Source organism: Loxodonta africana, chromosome 12, assembly GCF_030014295.1.
Source record: "Loxodonta africana isolate mLoxAfr1 chromosome 12, mLoxAfr1.hap2, whole genome shotgun sequence".
Classification (NCBI taxonomy): Eukaryota; Metazoa; Chordata; class Mammalia; order Proboscidea; family Elephantidae; genus Loxodonta; species Loxodonta africana.
The window spans coordinates 57439812-57462848 of NC_087353.1; the positions used below are offsets into that span (position 1 = coordinate 57439812).

Below are 23037 nucleotides of genomic sequence, written 5' to 3' on the forward strand. Positions count from 1 at the left end.
TAGCAACCCTGAGTTTTCGCCAAACTACCTCAGCCACCGGCCAGAAGTCGGCGCTGCAAGCCCGAGCGCTAGTCAGCCCACTACGCACGCGCGCAAGTCGCCCCCTCAGCACTACAACTCCCGGGGTGCCTGCGACTGCAGGACGCCGTCCCTCACCCGCTGGAATCGACAGACGCAGCAGCCAATAGAAGAAGGAGACTACCCCAGGGGGCCTTTGATAAGCCAATCCCTCCGGAGAGGAGGCGGGCCCTACCGCGGGTAGTTCACCCGCTGCTCTGGGGGTCGCTGTGACTAACGGCTTCGGCTCCGCCCTCTGCGCGTGCTCCTGGTTTCCGGGTCCCAGGTCCCCAGAGAGGTGAGTCCGCTTCAGTGGACGCGGGGTGTTGTGGTGTGGCAGGTGCTAGTCTGATCCCGGGCCCGGCAACGTAGTAGAACTACTCGCTGGCCTGCCATAGCTATCCAAGCCCGGTGCCGGCTGGGGCGCGGAGCCCGAGCGGAGCGCCCTTGGAGGCCGGAGCTGCTGGGCCTGCGGAGCCTCAGGAGCCGGCAGCCACTGCGCCTCCTTCAACCTTGCCGGCGAGCCGGAATCGTAGAACTAATCTCAACCCGGGGATTGTGGTGTTGACCTTCCTTGGTTTTACTTGTTAGCTCCCAGCGAGATGGTCGAGGTCAATTTAAGCCAGGATGCTGGAGAGTTGGTGCAAGCTATCTGTAACGAATTAAACTTTTCCAAGGGAATCCTTCGTCAGCCCAGAGGTTGTAGTGCTCATTTCCTCTGACATCTTTTCCGCTTATTACTGGAATAAAAGCAGTATTTTTCCCCAATTTTCCTTACAGGACGTGTGACTTCTCTCCTTAGAAACACAGCTCAAGAATCTCGTGAAAAGACAAGCTCTTCCGACTTTCAGGCCCCGTGCTGTCATCAGAAGTTTGGGGTAAACGATGGGAAATGAGAAGGTCCTGTCTCTGCATTCCCATCTGTGACTGGGCGTTCTCCGCCTCCTCAGAGGAGCATCTTTTGTAGGTGTCAGGTTAGCATTCAGAAGGGCTTTTCTCCAGGGTCATGAACCTGGACGACTAAGCCGTTTCCAAGGAAAGAGGTGTTTTGAATCCCACAATGGCAGCTAAAATGGAGATAACTTTGAGCTTGCAACCTCACTCTCCACATTCCTCCAAACAAGAGAGACACATAATAGCAAAGCTAGAAGAGAGACAGGAGCCTGCTCTGCAAAATAACTGCCCCGATCCTGAGCTCTCCCACCAACGCTTTAGACAGTTTTGTTATCAAGAGGTGTCTGGACCCAAGGAGGCACTGTGCCGCCTCGGACAGCTCTGCCGGGAGTGGCTGCAGCCTGAGCTGCACACGAAGGAGCAGATCCTGGAGTTGCTGGTGCTGGAGCAGTTCCTGACCATCCTGCCCCCAGAAATCCAGGCTTGGGTCAGGAAAAGATGTCCAGCAAACAGCACTGAGATTGTAAACCTGGTAGAAGAGTTTCACAGAGCCTCCAAGAGACCAAAGCAGTGGGTAAGAAAAGTCCCCTGTCTTGGTCCTTCAGCATCTCTTGTTCATCTGGATGGTATTTGGTCTCTGGATCCGCCCCTCATCCCTTGCCAGTTAGACAAGGTCCAGAAATGGACTTGGCTTCTCAAGTTGCTCCACCTCTATCTGGGAACCCCCAGCAAGGTGTGACAGGTTTTCAGCACACTTACCTACTGGTACTCCAGTGAGGAAGTCAAGGCCTCGTTAAGGCTCTTGCTGTTCCTTGAAGGGCCCCAAGTCCCCAGAATAAGTTTTAAGGCTCTTGAATCTCTGCTGTCAGCTCTGCCTCCAATTCCTCTTGAAGTTTTCCTATAATAAGAGTTCTCAGCCTTTAGATCAGGAAGTTACAGCTTAATTATCAGTGTTTACTATCCCTTCTCACCTGTACCCTGCAAGTGAGACGCAAGTCAGGGCCTAGGCAGGAAGTAAACAACCATGTGCTTTGGAAAATAGGAGAGGTTAGGGAATGGGGGTGGGGCATTCTTCTTCAAGTCCTGTTACTGCTGGAATCTACTTACCAGGACAGCCTTTGGAAGAACGATTTATTAGATAAGTGGTTTTTAACAGTCCCATTATCATACTAGTTCCCATTCCTACAGGGTGGGGAGAGAACATAGGCTGGGAATCTAGTGTACGGATGTCATAACTAACAGATATTTTTGTTCCAGCTCTTCTCTGATGCCTGTAAATCCAGGCAATGGGAAAGGACCAAACTTTGCAGGTATCCACTCAGGAAACACCATATAGCAGCCTCATTCTTGTCATTCTGCATGCCCTTCATTTTGCTTCCTTTGAGGGTTTCAGTGGTCTCTATCAAAGTTGACCTCCAGGCTAGTGTCAGGAATTCCCAAGGCAGCAGGGTCATTATAGAGAATTGAGAGGTAAAGCTACCATCAGTCTTTGCCCTGAGCTTTCATGGACATGATGGGGTTTGTCCGTAGGTGGCCGTCTGTATGCAGGGGCAGAAGGTGCTCTTGGAGAAAACGGGAGCTCAGCTTGGAGAACAGGAACTGCCAGACTTTCTGGAGGAGTCTTCCCAGTCAGAACCTCAGGACCAGCTGAGCCACCATCATGGGGAGAAATCTCAGCTCCTCCAGGAACCAACCCTTCAGTTGGCTGGGACAGGTAAACACTCTGTACCGCTTCCTTCTTTTTTATCAGACCTTACCTCCATCAAAGCATCTCATGGTCGTCAAAAGGAGTCCGTGTGTGTGCGTGTGTTTTAATGTTGTATGTAATCATAGATCTTTATTTTCCAAAAAGAACCTTACTAATTAGAATGATGCTGAGACTGTATGTTTAGAAGAAGTATATGTTTATCATTTTCTATTAATGAATATTTGACAATCAGATGCATAACAGGATTATTCCAGTGCCTAGTCTTCTGTTCTTTTCAAAGCTTCTTGTAGTGAAGACAGATCCAAATACGAACACTATGACCACCAATGAACTTCCACCCAAGCTGCAGCTGAGTTTTATCACTTAAAATGGTTCCACGGTTAGAAGGGTCCTAAATAATATTTCTTCTAGCGAAAAAGCTCACACTCATTATTTTCTGCGCCTCCTCCTTCTCACTGATATTGTTTGTGCTTTAACCCCCATATTTGTTTTCCTGTATTTCCCTACTGTATTTGGTAGTGTGCAGATACAGGTGTTGGCCCCGTTCTGCACAATCCTGTGATCCCTAAATGTGAATGAAAGTGACAGTTTGGTCAGTCTTGGTCATGTAAATAGAGTATACGGTCAGCAAGTTAGACAAGAGGTTCATAAGACTACAGGCTTGTTTCCTTAAAATGTATCGAAATCAGTGAAACATTTCATTTTGGTTTGATTATTCTTGGCATTCTGGAAAAGGACAAGACCTGGGACATCAGTAAAAAGCGTTAGGACTCTGGCTGAGGTCTCTGCCCCATAAGCTATGACCATCATGGCCCTAAAGAAAGTGGACCACACGCTCACTTCTGCTGCAGCAGAAGCAGCTGGGTGTATGTGTCCGTCTCCATCTCCTTTCATTTGATCCTTGAGAGGGTGGATTACCTTGTTGCTCATCATCAAAATCTACCAGGTCTTCCGCCAGAGTACACTGTCCAGTACAGTAGCCACTAGGCATGTGTGGCTATTTAAATATTTTATATTGAGATATAATTCACATACTATAAATTTCACTCTTTTAAAGTGTATAATTTAGTTGTTTGTCTTTTTAATTGTGAAAATGTACATAACAAAGCATGCACCATCTCAACAATTTCTACATGTACAATTTAGTAACATGGATTACATTCTTCAAATTTTACAACCATTCTCATTATCCTTTTCCAAATTATTATACCACCATTAACATATCCTAAATACCACCTAGGCAAACATTCCTTCTTTCTTCTTCCCACCTTTGGTAACAGCTAATAATCTTTGGTTTCTGTATGTCTGCATCTTTCTTAAAAGTGACGTCATAAAATATTTGTCCTTTTATGACTGACATATTTTGCTCAGCATGATATTGTCAAGACCCATCTGTATTGTGGCATGCATCAGGACTTCATTTCTCTTTATGACTGAGTAGTATTCTGTTGCATGTATATACCACATTTTGTTTATCCATTTATCTGTTGATGGACATTTTGGTTCCTCCGCATGTCTGTCAGTTTGTCGTCCTTTGGGGGCTTGCATGTTGCTGTGATGCTGGAAGCTATACCACCGGTATTCAGATGCCAGCAGGGTCACCCATGGAGGACAGTTTCAGCTGAGCTTCCAGACTAAGACAGACTAGAAAGAAGGACCCAGCAGTCTACTTGTGAAAAGCATTAGCCAGTGAAAACCATATGAATAGCAGCAGAACATTGTCTAATATAGTGCTAGAAGATGAGCCCCCAGATTGGAAGGCACTCAAAAGACGACTGGGGAAGAGCTACCACTTCAAAATAGAGTCAACCCTAATGTCATGGATGGAGTAAAGCTTTCGGGACCTTCATTTGCTGATGTGGCATGACTCAAAATGAGAAGAAACAGCTGCAAACATCCATTAATAATTGGAACCTGAAATGTACAAAGTATGAATCTAGGAAAATTGGAAATCGTCAAAAATGAAATGGAATGCATAAACATCGATATCCTAGGCATTAGTGAGCTGAAGTGGACTGGTACTGGCCATTTTGAATCAGACAATCATATAGTCTATTATGCTGGAAATGACACCTTGAAGAAGAATGATGTTGCATTCATCATCAAAAAGAACATTTCAAGATCTGAAGTAAAACGCTATCAGTGATAGGATAATATCCATGTGACTACAAGGAAGACCAGTTAATACTACTATTATTCAAATTTCCGCACCAACCATTAAGGCCAAAGATGAAGAAATAGAAGATTTTTATCAGCAGCTGCAGTCTGAAATTGATCAAACATGCAATCAGGATGCATTGATAATTACTTGTGATTGGAATTCGAAAGTTGAAAACAAAGAAGAAGGATTGGTAGTTGGAAAATATGTCCTTAGTGATAGAAACAATGCTGGAGATCAAATGATAGAATTTTGCAAGACCAACGACTTCTTCATTGCAAATACCTTCTTTCACCAACATAAACGGCAACTATACACATGGACCTTGCCAGATGGAACACACAGCAATCAAATTGACTACATCTGTGGAAAGAGACGATGGAAAAGCTCAATATCATCAGTAAGAACAAGGCCAGGGGCCGGCTGTGGAACAGACCATCAATTACTTATATGCAAGTTCAAGCTGAAACTGAAGAAAATCAGAGCAAGTCCACGAGAGCCAAAATATGAATATATCCCACCTGAATTTAGAGACCATCTTAAGAATAGATTTGACACATTGACCACTAGAGACTGAAGACCAGATGAGTCGTGGAAAGATACCAAGGACGTCATACATGAAGAAAGCAAGAGATCTTTGAAAAGATAGGAAAGAAAAGACCAAGATGGATGTCAGAGGAGACTCTGAAACTTGCTCACAAACGTTGAGCAGCTAAAGCAAAAGGAAGAAATGATGAAGTAAAAGAACCAAACAGAAGATTTCAAAGGGCAGCTTGAGAAGAAAAAGTAAAGTATTATAATGACACGTGCAAAGAGCTGGAGATAGAAAACCAAAAGGGAAGAACATGCTTGCCGTTTCTCAAGCTGAAAGAATTGAAGAAAAAATTCAAGCCTCAAGTTGGAATAGTGAAGGATTCTATGGGGAAAATACTAAACAATGCAGGAAGCATCAAAAAGATGGAAGGAATACACAGAGTCGTGATATCAAAAAGAATTACTTAAAGAAGTAGCATATGATCAGGAACTTATGGTACTGAAGGAAGAAGTCCAAGCTGCTCTGAAGGTATTGGCGAAAAACAAGGCTCCAGGAATTGATGGAATATCAATTGAGATGTTTCAACAAACAGATGCACTGGAGGTGCTCACTCAGCTATGCCAAGAAATTTGGAAGACAGCTTCCTGGCCAACTGACTGGAAGAAATCCATATTTATGCCTATTCCCAAGAAAGGGGATCCAACAGAATGTGGAAATTCTAGAACAATATTTTTTTAATCATTAATACCACATGCAAGCAAAATTTTGCTGAAGATCATTCAAAAATGGCTGCAGCAGTATATCGACAGGGAACTGCCAGAAATTCAGGCCGGTTTCAGAAGAGGACGTGGAACCAGGGATATCATTGTTGATGTTAGATGGATCCTGGCTGAAAGTAGAGAATACCAGAAGGATGTTTACCTGTGTTTTATTGACTATGCAAAGGCATTCGACTGTGTGGAAATTGTGGATAACGTTGCGAAAAATGGGAATTCCAGCACACTTAATTGTGCTCATGAGGAACCTGTACAAGAGGCAGTTGTTTGGAGAGAGCAAGGTGATACCGATTGATTTAAAGTCAGGAAAGGTGTGTGTCAGGGTTGTATCCTTTTACCGTACCTGTTCAGTCTGTATGCTGAGCAAATAATCAGAGAAGCTGGACTATATGAAGAAGAACGGGGCATCAGGATTGGAGAAAGACTAATTAACAGCCTGAGTTGTGCAAATGACACTCTTGCTTGCTGAAAGTGAAAAGGACTTGAAGCACTTGTTAATGAAGATCAAAGACCACAGCCTTCAGTACGGATTGCACCTCAATATAAAACAAAAATCCGCACAACTGGACCAATGAGCAACATCATGATAAACAGAGAAACGATTGAAATTGTCAAGGATTGCATTTTACTTGGATCCACAATCAACAGCCATGGAAGCAGCAGTCAAGAAATCAAAGCGATGCATTGCATTAGGTAAATCTCCTGTAAAGGAGCTCTTTAAGACGTTGAAAAGCAAAGATATCACCTGAAGACTAAGATGCACCTGACCCAAGCCATGGTATTTTCAGTAGCATCATATGCATTTGAAAGCTGGACAGTGAATAAGGAAGAGTGAAGAAGAATTGACACCCTTAAATTGTGGTGTTGGCAAAGAATATTGGATACACCATGGACCATCAAAAGAACAAACAAATCTGTCTTAGAAAAAGTACAGCCAGAATGCTCCTTAGAAGCAAGCTTGGCGAGACTGTGTCTTACATACTTTAGACATGTTGTCAGGAGGGATCAGTCCCTGGAGAAGGGCATCATGCTTGGCAAAGTACAGGGTCAGCAGAAAAGAGGAAGACCCTCAGCAAGGTGGATTGACACAGTGGCTGCAACAATGAGCTCAAGCGTAACAACAGTTGTAAGGATGGTGCAAGACTGGGCAGTGTTTCGTTCTGTTGTGCTTAGGTTCACTTTGAGTTGGAACCGACTCGACGGCACCTAACAACAGCAACAATGACCTTTTGGTTATTTTGAAAAGTCCTGCAATGAACATTAGTGTACAGGTTTTTGTTTGTGTTCCTGCTTTCACTTATTCTGCGTATATACCTAGGATTGGGATTGCTAGGTCATATGGTAGTCTTATGTTCAACTCTTTTCCACAGTGGCTGTAGTATATAGATTTATGAATGAGCATAAGTTTTCATTTGTCTTAGGTATGTGCCTATGAGTGGAATTGCTGAATCTTACAGCAATTCTCCATTTAACTTTTGGAGCAACTGCCAAACTGTTTTCAAAGTGCCTGCACCATTTTACATTCCTGTCAGCTGTGTACAAGGATTCCAATTTCTCCACATTCTCTCGAATGCTTGTTATTGTCCGTCTTTTTTATTATAGCCATGTTAGTGGGTGTGAAGTAGCATCTCATTGTGGTTTTGAATTGTGTTTCCCTAGTGACTAATGATGTTGAGTACCTTTTCATGTGCTTATTGGCCATTTGTATATCTTCTTTGGAGAAATGTCTATTCAAGTCCTTTGCCCATTTTTAAATTAGGTAGTTTGTCTTTTTGTTGTTTAATTGTAAGAGTTGTTTATATACTGTCTACTAGACCCTTATTGGATACATAATTTTCAAATATTTTCTCCCATTCTGCAGGCTGTCTTTTCACTTTCTTAGTAGTGTTTGTTGATGCACAATAGTTTTAATCTTGCTGATGTCCAGTTTATCCATTTTTTCTTTGATTACAGTGGTTTTGAATTAAACAGTAACAAAAAAGTTGCCTAATCCAATGTCAGGAAGATTGACACCTGTGTTTTCTTCTCGGAGTTTTATAGTTTTAGCTCTTTCATTTGGCACAAACAGTTAAGTGCTTGACTACTACCCAAAAGGTTAGTGGTTCAAGCCCACCTAGAGGTACCTTGGTGCCCTGGTGGTGCAATGGCTAGGCGCTCGGCTGCTAACCAAAAGGTCAGCAGTTCGAAACCACCAACCACCCCTTGGGATCCCTATGGAACAGTTCTACTGTGTCCTGTAGGGTCATTGTGAGTCGGAATTGACTTGATGGCAATGAGTTTGTTTTTTTGTTTGGTTAGAGGCACCTTGAAAGACAGGCCTGGAGATCTGCTTCCAAGAAAAGGTCACAGCCTTGAAAATCCTGTGGAGCACAGTTCTACTCTGACAAACATGGGTTGGTTCACTATGAGTCAAAATCTATTTGACAGCAACCAACAACTCTTCCATTTAGATCTTTAATCCATTTTGAGTTAATTTTTGTATATGGCGTGAGGCAGGGGTTGAAATTCATTCTTTTGTATGTGACTATTCAGTTGTCCCCACTGAATTGTCTTGGCATCCTTGTAAAAAAATTAATTGACCATAAATATATGGGTTGGCTATTTAAATTTAATTAAAATCAAATAAAATTTAAAATTCAGATCCTCAGTCACACTAACCACATTTCAAGTACTCCACTATCACATATGGCTAATAGCTGCAATAGTGAACTGCACACACACACACACACACACACACATATACACATGCACACACATTTTCCACGTTGCAGGAAGCCCACTGGGCAGCGCTGCTGTAGGTCTTCCACTTGGTGATCCTCAATCCTGAAAGTCAAAAGTTGGGGAATTTCTGAAATTAGGATACATGTCTAGCCCATATTCTGGTTTCCAGACACATACATTGTCAATTTTGTAATGAACAAAAACACCAGTCACTGGATTTACTATCCTTTGAAGAGAAGATGGTTGTCAGTCGGTGTCCATGTAAGTGATGGGTATTTGTTGAAATAACTCAGGTACAAAATTTGTGATTTTCAAATTTCAACTCTTCTTACACTGATACTCAGCTCTGATGAATTTTCTTTTCTGTATTCTCCTTAAACTTTTCCCTAAAGGTAGGAAGGAGGGAGGAGGTTGGAAATCTTGGTTTCTAACTTTAATATAAATTAGAATCACTCCAGGAGCTTATTAACTGTGTAGATGTCCAGGCCCCACCCCAAGAGAATCTGGAGGTGGCAGGGGGAGCCTGCTTATTTAACAAGTACCCCAGTTGAGTCTAATGCAAATGACTAGTACAGGCTCTTTGAGAAACCTTGCAGTATATTTCATAACTCATTTGCTGAGGTTCTTTCTTCAAAGCCCAGAAAAATAGAACATATTCTTTCTAACTATAGAGGCCACCAGAATGAGAAGTGACAACAAGGAAAATCCACAACAGGAAGGGACTAAAGGAGCAAAACCTTGTGCAGTGTCAACTGACAGATCCAAAGGGAATGGTCTGCAGAGTCATGAACCTAGAGCCGTGAGTGTGAGTGAACCCCGGTTGTCACCGAGACAGGTCAGCCCCCCAAATGCTCAAAAGCCATTCACTCACCACCAGAGACAGTGCAGGCAACTGGAATACATCAGCAGCCCCCTAAAAAGCCACCTGCTGAGGGAGGTGGAGAAAAGCAATCGTTTGGAACATCTTGGGCACCCAAAGAAATCTTACAAATGTGATCACTGTGGGAAAAGCTTCTCATTTAATTCAGAGTTGGAAAGACACAAGAGGGTCCACACAGGGGAGAGACCGTACACATGTGAAGTATGTGGAAACTGCTTTGGGCGGCAGTCAACCCTGCAGCTGCATCAGAGGATCCACACTGGAGAGAAGCCGTACCATTGTAACCTGTGTGGGAAAAGCTTTCGACAGAACTCAAACCTTCGCAAGCATCAAAGTCTCCACCATGGAGAATAAAAGGAGAGCTTCATTCTTTACGTTCAGAAGGAAGATATTTGTACTTTTCCTTCCCCTCACTTGCATGTAAATCACAAAGACTTAACAAGGAAAGGCAAAGGTCCCTGAGGAAGTGACGGTGCACATTTAGCTGGTAAAAGGGGTCCCACAAGAGGCAGACCAGGGACGTGCCCATACCCAGTGTCAAGGGTAAAGAAATGGCAGGTCTGGGCATTGGGTCAAGGAGAACTGCAGTCACTGTTGGAGAACAGGGAGTAAATACTAAGGGAGTGACAGGATGATCCTGCCCCACTTATTGTGAAGTTCTTCCTATTGCTTTATCTTGTAAAATAAGTTAAAGTATAAATTCTACATATAGTTGCACATTTGCTGTCACACAAGACAATCTTTATTATGCTCACACTTCTTTAATAAAGATGAGTGATCCACCAGCATTTCAAGGCAAAAGTGCATTGGAATGTAAGTCTCCTGATAGTCCATCTGTAATTCCTGGCTGTTCATAACAAAGGATTGCATTAAGTGAGAATGTGTCATGTTTGTGTTTCCAAATAACTAAAAGATGCATTTATATAAAAAAGAAAAATATACATATGTGTGTGTATATATATATGTATATATATTTTTATATATATATATGATCCTTTTTATATCCAAGCATCTTTGATTTAGAAAAACTAAGTCCACACAGCAGTCCCAGCCAAGAGACAGAGAAACACTATTGAGAGGTGAGGAACCATGTTTTTCCATCATCGTAGCTTTTGGACTTAGCCCAAGAGGAGGAGGTGTTTAGTAATTGGGTAATTGAGGACCCTGCTTTCCCTGCCAGGCCCATTTCTGCCTGAATTAAGAGATCATGTTGGATGCAACAGGCCAAAACCTTTGCCTTTTGGGCAGAGCCTTAATGAAAGTCCAGTGGCCTTCCTCATAGTTTTTGGTGGTCCTATATGGGTTTTCTGGGTATGTTGGGTTTTATAGGGCAGTGGGGAATGCGATAGGGCCTAATCCTAGATCACCTTCCTAACTGCTCTGTTAAGACAATTCATGTCTACCTTGAATCTCCCCAAAGGGAGGGAACATAGATTTCCATTTTTCTTATTTATAAGGGTTGGAGACAGGAACTCTTCTTAAAATAAGAGTTCTACTTCTGGTGTGTTTTGAAGTTCTTGAAAAAGAATAAAGACTCTTGAGTGTTTTCTCATTCCAAAATCAATATATGTTCATTGTTGAATCTCAGTGTCATTGGGTACTTGTTCAACTGTGGACCTCGAATACATATGACAAAATCACCACTCCAAACATCACTCATTTCCAAAAGGTTTTCAAGTGTGTGATACTGCCTCCCCTCCCCCAACTGGGGGTTCACTTTGGCAGATAGAGGGCTCAATTCTAGGCCAAGTAGGGGCAGTAAGGAATTAGGCCTCAGGTGCTCATTTGCCGGTCTGCACTCAGTTCTTCAAATGTAGAGATCCCCCTCATTCTTTTTGCCCATGCGGGGTTCCATCGGAGGGCCTCAGCATGGAATGCTGACCTGGTTTGCAATCAGGTATCATGTGCAGTACCCCAATATAAAAGAATAATCTTTCTCCTTTCATGTGTAGCCCTTGCCCATGGAGGTTCTGTGATCTTTTCTGGACCTTGCCCAGTACTTACCCTTGTGGAGTTAGGAACAATTCCTGCTCAGGTTATACGGTCCCTGGAGTACCCTTGGGCAGATGAGAGGGGAAGCATCAGTGGTTAGGTGGGGAATCTGGACCTCACAGATTTCTCTGAAAAGCATTTTCTATCTATAGGGGATAAAGACTTTGTAAATCTATCCCTTAACACCATTATCATTACCATCAAAATTAACAACTCCTGAGTACAATCCAATAGACAATGTTGAAATTTTTCCCAATTGTTTCTAAAACAAAAATGCTACTTTTTGCAGCTTTACTGAGGTTTATTTCACGTATAAAATTCATCCGTTTAAAATGTACAGTTCAGTGGTGTTAGTACATTCAGAGTTGTGTAACCATCACGATAATCCAATTTTGGAATATTTTCCACAGTCCAAGAAGAAACCTCATAGTCATGAGCAGTCACTCCCCATTCCTGACTATCCTGAACACCCCTCTTTTTTCACTTTGCATAAGGTTTTCAAAGTTCAGTCATGTATCAGTACTTCATTCTTTTTATTGCCAAATTTGATTGATTGAATGGATATACCATGTTTTGTTTAGACATTCATCGGGTTATCGACATTTGGGTTTTCACTTTTTGGCTATTATGAATAATGCTGCTATAAATATTGTACAAGTTTTTGTGTGGATGTGAGTTTTCATTTCCCTTGGGTATATACCTAGAATGGAATTGCTAGGTCATACAGTAACTATGTTTTAACTTTTTGAGGCACTACCAGACTGTTTTCTAAGGTAGCTGCACCATTTTACATTCCCACCAGCAGGATATGAGGGTTCCAGTTTCTCCACATCTTCACCAACATTTACTATTTTCCTATCTTTTATCAAAAGATAAAACGGTATCTCATTGCAGCTTTGGTTTGCATGAGTAGGGGAGAGGATGGGTACAATTAATTATATCCCAAAAGACTATTCACCCTGGGGTAAGCCACAGAGATGAGCTGGAGGTACTCTCTTAAAGGCAGGCTTGGGTCTGCTCCTCTTTCATTTTGATTGTACACTGTCCATATTCTCCCGAACCCCCACGTATACACTCCCACATGCTCCGTTCTTTGAAACTACGTGAGACTATTTTCCCTTTGCAAGAGGTGGGTTCTATGGAAGGAAACAGTTTCTAAACCAGGGCACGTCTAATTCTAGATGTATTTGAAAAGCTGAAAGAACGCCAAGAGTGGCTATAGGGGAGAGAGAGCAAGAACCATAGAAAAAGAGAGCAGTTGGAGTTGAAGCTGGCAAGGTACAGTCAGGAGACCATGTTGAAGATTTTGGACGTTTGACAGTGACTTTTATAGCATAAACAATTGAGTGATGTGGCACCACATACTGGAAGAAAACAAAAATCAGGGATTAAAAGCATGAGTCAGCTTTAGAAGATCTCTAGTAGGCAGCTGAATGTAGGGACCTGGAGTGCAAGGGAGAGGAGAGACACGGGCTACAGTTAATGTGAGGTTTTTACACCCATGAGTGATTAACAGGCTTGGGAACCCACGTACCCAAGTGAGCCCAGAATTCAAGAACCAGAGCAAGTTAGAAGTCGGCTGCAGGGCACACACAGCAAGACACTGGCGTCGGGTCTACAAAGAAAATACTCGACCCGGGTAGGAGTAAGAAGCATAAAGCATCCCTGTCTAACGGAGACATACTCTCAGGGTGGGCCCGTAGCTCCGCATTGCCAAAGTAGAAGTAGGGCTGGCAAGGCAGCGCCTTCCCAGCGTGGTAAGTGCTTGGTGTCCTCGGCCGTCGACCCACAATACCCTACCGCTAGTGCGGAAAACAAGACCTCAGGCTCCCCCGTCCTTCGACAAATGCTCCTACCCCCACCGCCCAGTTTCTGCGGAGAACGCACGCCGAGTAACTGGCGGTGGGAGTGGGCAGGGAGCCGAATCCAAGCCTCGCGCTAGCACCCGACGGCCGCCCACAGCATGCACGCCCCAGAGGGCGCAACGGACACCGCCCGAACGGAACCGCTGGAATCGAGCTCGCAGCTTCCGGTTTCCAGCCGAGCATGCCGCTCTAGCCCCTCATCTCATTGGCATTTCCGCCGGCCAGAGTGGCAAATGGCCGAGCTGGAGCGTCAAGGTCTCTCTGAGGCTGCGCAGAGGCTCCTGGGATCCTTAGTTCCCACCCCCAACTTCCAGCAGCGGCTCACGCCGGGTAGTCGCTGCTCTGGGATGGCCGCAGTGAAGCATAGACTAGAAGGGAAATCAACGTCTAGTGCTCTGTGTTCCCAGAAAAACGCTGGAATTTTTCTCAGGTACAGGGAGCAAGTGGTCTTACCTCCATTTATTTAAACGGCACAACTTCATTCGGTCTCTTATCCAAACCACGGTCTACGAATCTTAACGGTTCCAATTGACTATACTGAAAACCATTTAGGTGTAAAAAAAATTCACCTCATCGCCATCATTATAAAAAAGCGTTTATTAAATGCCAAATTGCACATTAGGTATATATAATCACTGCCCATAAGGCTGATGAGAATATACCAAAACCAGTAAAACAAACATTAAACATAAGTACAAAACAACATACTCCTGAGGTATTCAAAGGAACTAGAGATTGCAGCATATTCTTAGGTTTACACAAGTGTATTTATATCCTATCCCCCTCCTCCCTTTATTGTTAATACGAGGGAAGTCAGTAAAAAAACACCCATAGTCAGATGGAGCTTGGTACCAGATCAATAGCTCTCCCAACCTACAAAACTACAACAGATGCCTACACACACTCTTCACGAAGCTCATTGTTGGTTAGCTTTTTAAAGCTAAAGATCGTGAAAGAAAAAACACTATCCTACTGAAACCCACAGGGATAACGAGTTTAATGAACAATTCAAAATATTCTTTATTCATATAACCTTTTATGCCTCCCCTTGTACATATATGAGGCAAATTGGCAGATTACTTTTGAGTAAAATCTGCAGTTTCAGATTATATGATATTTTATGCTGCAGTTATCAGAACACTGCCACTGAATTATATAGCTTGCCAGGAGTGAAATCTCAAAAAATGGCATTTACTGTGAAATGTTATTTTTAAACTTGAATTCTTGGGTCATTTTCTATTATTAGGGGAGATACGCATAGATTATTACCTGCAGCAACAGAACTCTAAACAACTATTTTGAGTGGAATTCCTTTGAGAATAATTCCTTAATTTTTAAAATTACAAAATGTAAACTGATGACATCTGAATTCCGTTAGAAAAATGCTGTTTCATCATTGATGACCGTTTAACAGACTCTCATATTCCGGCAATCACATTAAGGACTTGTCAGGTATACATTTTCGTCACTGCTTCAACAACAAAACCTAAGAAATTTGAGTCAGTTTCTTTGGCACAAAGCTTTCACTTTTAATAGTGTGTCAAAGTCCAAGCTGCAAACTATAGTCAACCAACTGTTCAAAGCAACAAAACTCTTAAATTTAGTTTTTCAGCCTGTATTAACTTTTATCCAGTATTTGTTAATCACATCTAACACAGTAGGTTAATAGTATTTCTTGTGGAATCTACGTCCATCAATTGGCATTGTAAATAGAAGGGTGAAGAAGCCACCATCATAAAAACAGCATGGCTCTCACTGGCTGACACAACCTCTTTTCTTCAACTCCCTGGGCTCAAAGCAGCTTCAATTACATCCAGCAAATATGTTTAGGAGCAAGTGTACAAAAAGACAGTATCTGAAAATATGCCTATTTCACAGTAACTGACACTCAGGGTTTTGTTTTCAATTTTTCTGCACACCAATCTTTATTACACCAAAAAGCTGTTTTGATTACGCCCATGTGTACGATAGTGTTTCTGTAAAAATACTGTTTTTCTAATCTCTTATTGAGTTTTGGCATAATGTCCCAAAATCTGGAGAAGAAAATCGCAAAATAGGAGAGGTTAACTGTAAAGAAAGTCTCATCTGGAAAGGTAAATGTCCATTTTAAAGTGTGGAAGAGATTCATGGCATAAACTCTCACCTTCCCTATACTTTCTTAGGAGCAAAGGATGACAAAAACTCATTGCTGTTGAGTCGATTCTGACTCATAATGACCCTACAGGACAGAGTAGAACTGCCCCATAGGGTTTCCAAGGCTGCAATCTTTAGGAAGCAGAGTGCCACATCTTTCTCCTGTGGAGCAGCTGGTGGGTTTGAACTGCCGACCTTTCGGTTAGCAGTTGAGCACTTAACCACCGTACCAGGGCTCCTATAAAGGAGGACGGTTTCCATCTCTCGTGTCAGCTCCTTCTGTCCAAGTGCCTCTCGACTCCTTTCTACAGGAGCTTTTCTAGTGGGGGCCTCTTTTCCAATTTTATTTACCACCTTCAAACTCTATTCAGTCTTAAATATTAGCACTCCTAATTTGTGCTACAACGCACTGTATCAGCTTCTCCTGTCCAGGACAGAAACAGGAAAGTGGGGCAGTAGTACTCTTATTGATATTTAACAAGGATTATTATACCCCTGAGTTGGCTCATCAGAAAATTAACTGGAGACTAGCTTTCTACACTGTTTTAAGCTTCTCAGACCAAGAGAAACTACTGGGGGAAAAAAAAAACAAAAACTCCAGACAAGCTCACTTTTTTATTCAAGGTCCTGAAGCCCGGACCGACTGGTGTTCTTTACCCTAAGAGCAGAGACACCAGAAACAAAGATGCAAATCTGACCTTGACATACAGGGCACATGGTCTCAACTGTATGTCTGCGAATAAGAAACAAGGCAAAAATGACAAAAGAGCATGGAGTGAGTGGGCTGAGTTAGGGCGTCCGTTTCAGTTCTCCTCACTCAACCTATAAAACAATGTCAAACAGTACTAATTTCATACAGATATTACATTCAAATAGTTACAGCAAAGAAAAAGTATAAAACATAAAATTAGTTACTTTCCCAGGTACTGCAGAACTGGCAAATAAATAAATAAATTCTCCCTCTTGCAAAGCTTATTTTAAAAAAATTAAAAGAACTCTAGCAACAACCTTCATTTTAATGAAAATGAGTTAAAAAAAAAAAAAAAAGTTCTATCTTCCTGCCTCTAACCAGTGTTAACAGCTAGGTACCGTAGCCAACATCTTGTACATTCAATGTAGCTGAATATTTAACCATTGTCCCACCATGGCGCCTTTCACTAAACAATACTTGCTATTATTCGTAGCAAGACACATAATATGCTTTGGTAGAAATATGAAGGCAAATCACCTCATAAGGGTCATCTCAGATAAAAGCAGGCCCTACCACTACCTCTAAATACCTTTCCCCAGATCCAGGCACCAGAAGTCTGTCGTTAGACTGCCGAAACACCTCGCAAACACCAGAATCACAAAGGCCAGCACCTGCTGCTGGCATTAGGTCTGAAAATGGGAATTCCATGGATATTAACAACCATCAAGACACTAACTGGTTCACCCATTTGGGAACTTTTTGCAGAGAAAAAAAGCTTCTAAAATTCTCTAGAAACCCACATGGAAAACAATACTAATTTCATACAGATATTACATTAAAATAGTTACAGCAAAAAAAAAAAGTATAAAACGTAAAATTATTCACTTTCCTAGGTACTGCAGAACTGGCAAAAAAAAAATAAATTTTTTTTTTGCAAAGCTTAAACATGTAAACAAAATTTTAAAAACTCTAGCAATAACGTTCATCTTAATGAAAACTGAGTTTAAAAATAAAAGTTCTATCTTCCTCTGGTCCATAAAAATAGAATTTGAACAGTGACCAAAACAGAACCCTGGATTCACTATGTTTCTTCAGTTATAAAACAGAAATAACACTGCCTAAATCAAGGATATGGTTGAGAATCAAATAATATAGTACATGTAATAAGCGTAAAGTGCTTAGCACAGTGCCTGGCACATAAAGGGTAACAGTTTTCCACTGAAAAGCACAAGTGTTATGAAAATCTGTTATATTTACATGGCACGTTTCATATGGATTTGCTGATGAATAATGAGATGCATATCCAACCTGAAACATTTCCCACACACGGTACATCTTAAGGGTTCCTCTCCTGTTTGGTTTTTCTGGTGGCATGCCAGTTCTAATTCCAAAGTAAAATGTTTTGCACATGTTTTGCATGTGTGGGGCTTTTCTACCATATGAACCTCCTGATGGGAGATAAAGGTCAGAGAGACGAAGAAAGGTTGTTTCCCATTCAGGACATTTTAAGGGTTTACATTTCGAGAATAACAAATTTTCCCCATAATCACTGCATCGTTCAGAGTCCTCTTCCTCCTCTTCTTGGGGACAGCAAGGTTTGAAGGCTTACCAAAGCTCTTCACACTGTTGAGTATGCCGGTGGTGTGTTGCCGATGTATGCATTTTCTCATGGAAAGCAAGACTTGTTTTCTTACCAAAACGTTTCTCACAGTTAGCATATTCATAGGCTTTTTTTTTTTGCAGTGTGGGTTTTCTGGTGCTGTTCCAATCCAGGGAGCCACATAAAACCTTTCCCACATATCCCACACGTATAGGGTTTCTCCTTTACACGGACACTCATGTGCTGCACTTGGCACATTTATGCGGCTTTTCCCCAGTGTGGATTCTCCTGTGTGTCCTCAGATTGGCTCTGTGACTGAAGATTTTCCTACAGTCACCACATTTATACTTTTTTCTGCTGAATGGATTTTTGGGTGCGAAACAAGGTATTAACTATCACTGAAGCTTTGGTCACATTCAGGAGTCTTATGTACATTTTTGGCTTCTACCCAGGGAAACTCAAGAATTTCAGAATTTCAGAAAGTGCTCTGGTTCCTAAACATTGAGAAAGTTCTACTAATGGAGTATGGTTTTCAACAGTAACTAAAAGGCTTATGAATCTTTTTTTCAAGTGGAAGTTCCACCGGACATTTTCCCTCCAGGGCTTCCAGCTTCATCTTCAGGGGATTCTTCTGGATAATAGATAAGAGGCACAGCAATGGAGTACTTTTCTAGGGGAAGTTCTTCAAGTTCCATAGACTCTAGACTTAACTGCTGATTAATCTCAGTCTTGTTTTCCTCTCCTGTTGATAAAAACAAAATAAGGCAAAACATAGACAACACCCTCAAGTGGTACTGAGGAAGCAACAAGCTAAGGCAGTTACAGAGTTCCAGGAAACTGTAGGTAGATTAACCCATAACCCAGGCAGTGGTAACATCTACATCTGGAGCCTGTAGGATCTATTGGCTTCCCAAAGGATCCAGTTCTAGGTGAGCCTGCAAGGGGAGGCAGCAAAGAACTACAACTAAGTCAGAGTCCAACAGGACAGGTACTGAGGAAAATCTTTTTGGCAGACATAGTCTAGAAGTGGGGTCTTCCAGTTAGTCTAATTAGGATTCAAGAGCTTTTTAATCTTTTAAGCTATCTCGAGTGACAGCTGAGCAGAAAAATGTAACCCATAATTAAGAGAAAAATCAACAGAAACAGACCCAAAAATGACACAAATGATAAAATTAGTAGAACCAAACAAAAAAAGCCCAGTGCCATCAAGTCAATTTTGACTCATAGCAATCCTATAGGACAGAGCAGAACTGCCCCATAGGGTTTTCCAAGGCTTTAAATCTTTATTGAAGCAGACTGCCACATCTCTCTCCCACTGAGCGGCTGGTGGGTTTGAACCACAGACCTTTCAGTTAGCTCAGCACTTAATTACTGCACCACCAGGGCTCCTTAAAATTAGAAAGGTGTTAAAACAGATATAAAAATACTCCATATGTTCAAGATGGTAGAGACAAAAATGAGCATAATTAAGAAAGAAATGAAAGAATATAAAATATAAGCTATGGGACAGCTTAGATACTTGACCCTAGTCACGAATAAAATATGCTCAAACAAAGGAATAGGAATACTCTACACATACTTCCTCTTAGGTGAGAAAAGCATAGCACCATCTTAAATCATATCACCCTGAGACATTCTTTAAACAATGAACAGAAACTATCCCTAGATAACCTTTTAGCAAAATAGCAGAGTAACACACAAAATAAAGGGTATCCCCCATAATAATGGTGTGCTACTAAAAAAACATTTTTTTTTTTTTTTTTACTAAAAAACCATCTATACGAGACCCAGAGGTCAACAATTACTCTAAAGCAAATATGAGGAGATGAGGCAGAGAAACTAGAGTACTGCAAATGGAACAACCAGAACACAATTAAAGACAATGCTGACAAACTGTGAAAAATGTAACTAATGTCACTGAACAGTTTGTGTGGAAATTGTTAAATGGGAACCTAACTTGCTGTGTAAGCTTTCACCAAAAACACAATAAAATATTTTTAAAAAGATGAAATCAATTTCCAACTTTTAGCAAACGATAGTAACTATGCTAATGAGGTTTCCCAAATAAAACTGTGAATGGACTGTAACAAATATTTGGGAAGATTACCAGGCACTACTGTGTCTTGTGTAAAATCACAGTAACTATACTAGATTTTGTTTTTTAAAAATCATCTCATACTTTGAAACTTACTGTCCCATTAAAGTTCTTATCACATCCATATAAATCATCCAGGAATAGGTCCCACTTCCCCAAACCCAACATGTGGATAAACCATGAAATCCTAACCCTAGAACTGACCAAAGTTCCATACTGCAGGAAAAAACAATTGCCTTACCCAGCCAGGCCACATCCTTGAAACACTCCTGTGTGGCACCTTTGCTGAGGGACCTCTGGACTGGATGCAGACTCACACACTCCTCTTGAGAAAAATACTCAGCCAGATCCTCAAACAGCACTGATCCCTAAAACACACGTGATCTCATCTTGGTACAAGAGGCCTGAGGGCCAGGCCCCACTCAGAACAGGAGGGCTGAGGAAACCTAGAAATGTCAGATGCAAAGGTGAAAAGAACGCTGAGGTTCTTTTACCTTTGGGGTAAAAGTTTTGAGTGTTGGAGTAAAAATGGGCCCTAATGAGTGAAGCCCTGGTGGCACAGTGGTTAAGAGCTTGGAATCCACCAGCCATTCCTTGGAAACCCTATGGGGCAGTTCTACTCTGTACTATAGGGTCACTATCAGTCAGAATCAATTCGACAGAACGTAACAACAAAAAAAGGAGTGGGAGCTGGGAAGAGGGTGAAAATTGACATAGATTTTAAGGGAGTGGTATAAGAACCAGACCAGCTAACTCGGAATGTATAGTGTCTTCTGGGAGAGAAAAGGTGAGGGAAAAACTCCTGGTAAGGGAAACCGTTAAGTAAGGATGTTCTAAGGGAAAGGGAAGACTGAGTAGCTCAGGAAAAATCATGAAAGGGATGAGGGTCCCAGGCTTCTCTCAAAACATCCTTCCCTTTCCTGTTCCTGCTTTCTTCCCACACACTCATTGCTAAGCCCCCTGAAGCACATCATCCAGGCCTGCTCCACCTTCCCTAAGTTTACCAGTCTATAAATCAATAATGGAAATCCTGGTGGCGAAGTGTTTAAGTGCCATGACTGCTAACCAAAAGGTAAGCAGTTCGGGTCCACCAGGCGCTCCTTGGGATCTCCATGGGGTTAGCTCTACTCTGTCCTATAGGGTCGCTATGAGTCGGAATTGAGTCGACAGCAACAGGTTTTTTGTTTTTTGTTTTTTTTTTAATCAATAGTAGAGCTTCACTGTGCTTAAGTAACACCTGGGTATCTGGGGTTTGTTGTTTTTAATTCAACAGGTGAAGCCTTAAAACCCGTAATTTTGAGCAGTATTCAAGAAAGAAACTTTGAGATACTTTGTTTTAGACTCCTCCAAAGGGCCCTGCTCCCATCTAGTGGTCTGCGAGATTCAGAGAAAACATTTCTTCTACGTGCCTGGTCTAGAAACAAAGACAACTTCCCATCACCACAGGTATGCCTAGCCCGCCTCCAAAGGAGAACAGGCAGAAGCCAAAAAGTTGACACCAGAATTTGGGTGGGAGAAGGGACCTCGCATCACCTGGGCCGCGGTAGTAGAGAGAGTGGACGCCATCTGTAGGGTAGGGGGTGGTCTTCCTCAAGTCGCGACAGGGGCTTCAGGACAAAGCTGGGAGGGGAAAGAACAGCCCTTAGAGCTCCTCTATGCACTCCTAGGCTCCCTGGCTTCCCCAAATCTTCTTAAGATCTGAACCGACTGCGCCTTTCCTCGAGAGAGCCGAACCCCCAGCCAGCTGGCCCCCACTTTCCGCTCCGGAACGAATAACCTTAGAAAGCCTTGCCCTACCCCGGCAGAAACAGCAGAAACCGACGCCCCACACAAACGAAACAACTACACCCGCGGCCACCGGAAGACTCCGACGACCCCCAACACCCCTAGGCTGAAGTAGCCGAGAAAGGCACCAGAAAAACGGCCCACCTCCAGAAATATACGCTATATCTGCCCAGTTATTGGTCTGCGTGACCCCGGAGAGGGCAGTCCTTCTTGTGTGCTAACCAATCGAGCACCTTAACGGAGGAACAAGGGCTCATCGGGCATTCCGGGAGATGTAGTTTTCCCCCTACGTCGCTACAAACATTTCCGGTTCCGCTGGCTGGGTCTCCCCGGTGAGCTCCGTGTCTGCTGAGTCGCGGAAGAGGGGCGTTAGGGTGACCAACTGAGGGGCGTAGTGTTTCCGAGGGGAAGGAAGGCCAAAAAAGAGGGAGATCCCGGAACCCGAAAGAGAGTCGATAACGAAATGTGGGTTCGGCCGGCACTGCCCTGTAGGCCTGAAACTTGGGTTCGGCAGAGGTGAGGTGAATGAGGGGGCGGGGGGCGGTGGTCCCTGGCCTAGCCTTGGACTTGAGCAGTCCTCTGTGCTTTTGGTGAATTGTCGGGCCTTGGAATGTGAAGGAGTGCCTCTGCGTTTTCACAGTTCAGAGCGGCGCAGCCCCGGCTGCTAGTCTCCAACCCAAAATATCCTAGGGACCTTGTGCCCCGCGGCTGCACCCCATCCGATACAGATCTGGCTCAGAGCCACAGTGGATTTCAAGCGGGACTGTTTGCTTTGCGGAAAGTTGTGTGCCTCCTCATACCTCACATTTGACCTGTCCCAGTGCCAGATAGTTCCTGTTTTACTGAGACTGGGTGACTAACTGCTTGGTGATCTTGGCCAGTTTACATCTTTGCTTTTTTCAGCTGCAAAGAACCCAGAATGCCTCTCCTGGCTTCCTCAGACGGTACTTTCAAAGGTATAAGAATGTAAGTGAAAGAAATTGCGAATTTATAAAGATGCTTAAGAAGAACAAGGAGGGTGGTACCTTGATAGAAAATCCTGAGCAACAGACTCGATATATATTTTCTTATTCTGGTGCCAGGCACATGGCTGCACCTACAATGTTGCTCAGTGAATGGTTGCATGGTTATTAAAACAGTATTTTTA

General features: G+C 42.7%; 2 protein-coding genes across 6 annotated transcripts; one reads left to right on the plus strand and one right to left on the minus strand.

The window, feature by feature from the left end:
* The first annotated feature begins 181 nt into the window (after positions 1-181).
* Positions 182-21677, plus strand: ZNF174 (zinc finger protein 174). 5 transcript variants are annotated; one of them, XM_010597360.3, is made up of 5 exons: positions 198-355; positions 838-1525; positions 2482-2665; positions 2847-2848; positions 2940-9514. In XM_010597360.3, the coding sequence occupies exons 2-5, from the start codon at positions 1118-1120 to the stop codon at positions 3024-3026; spliced, it is 681 nt and encodes a 226-aa protein (XP_010595662.1). In that variant the 5' UTR covers positions 198-355; positions 838-1117; the 3' UTR covers positions 3027-9514. The 5 variants fall into 5 exon arrangements, with proteins under 5 accessions (XP_064151524.1, XP_010595662.1, XP_064151525.1 ...); XM_064295454.1 differs by lacking the exons at positions 2847-2848; positions 2940-9514 and adding an exon at positions 21379-21677 and having other exon boundaries at positions 182-355; XM_064295453.1 differs by lacking the exons at positions 2847-2848; positions 2940-9514 and adding an exon at positions 9521-16797 and having other exon boundaries at positions 217-355.
* ZNF597 (zinc finger protein 597) lies at positions 13824-21725 on the minus strand. The gene is given in 9 exon segments (XM_023557424.2): positions 13824-17870; positions 17872-18144; positions 18146-18255; positions 18258-18368; positions 18371-18482; positions 18485-18579; positions 18582-18752; positions 20347-20473; positions 21639-21725. Coding segments are annotated over 9 exon segments (1239 nt in total). The 5' UTR covers positions 21672-21725; the 3' UTR covers positions 13824-17663.
* Between the last annotated feature and the right edge of the window lie 1312 nt (positions 21726-23037).

What these genes read in the sequence shown, in the direction of transcription:
- ZNF174 (XM_064295453.1), top strand. Translation starts at nt 1,118, where the DNA reads ATGGCAGCTAAAATGGAGATAACTTTGAGCTTGCAACCTCACTCTCCA. An exon ending in CCAAGAGACCAAAGCAGTGG is followed by an intron (nt 1,526 to 2,481) that starts GTAAGAAAAGTC and finishes GTTTGTCCGTAG; the next exon opens with GTGGCCGTCTGTATGCAGGG. An exon ending in CCTTCAGTTGGCTGGGACAG is followed by an intron (nt 2,666 to 9,520) that starts GTAAACACTCTG and finishes TTCTAACTATAG; the next exon opens with AGGCCACCAGAATGAGAAGT.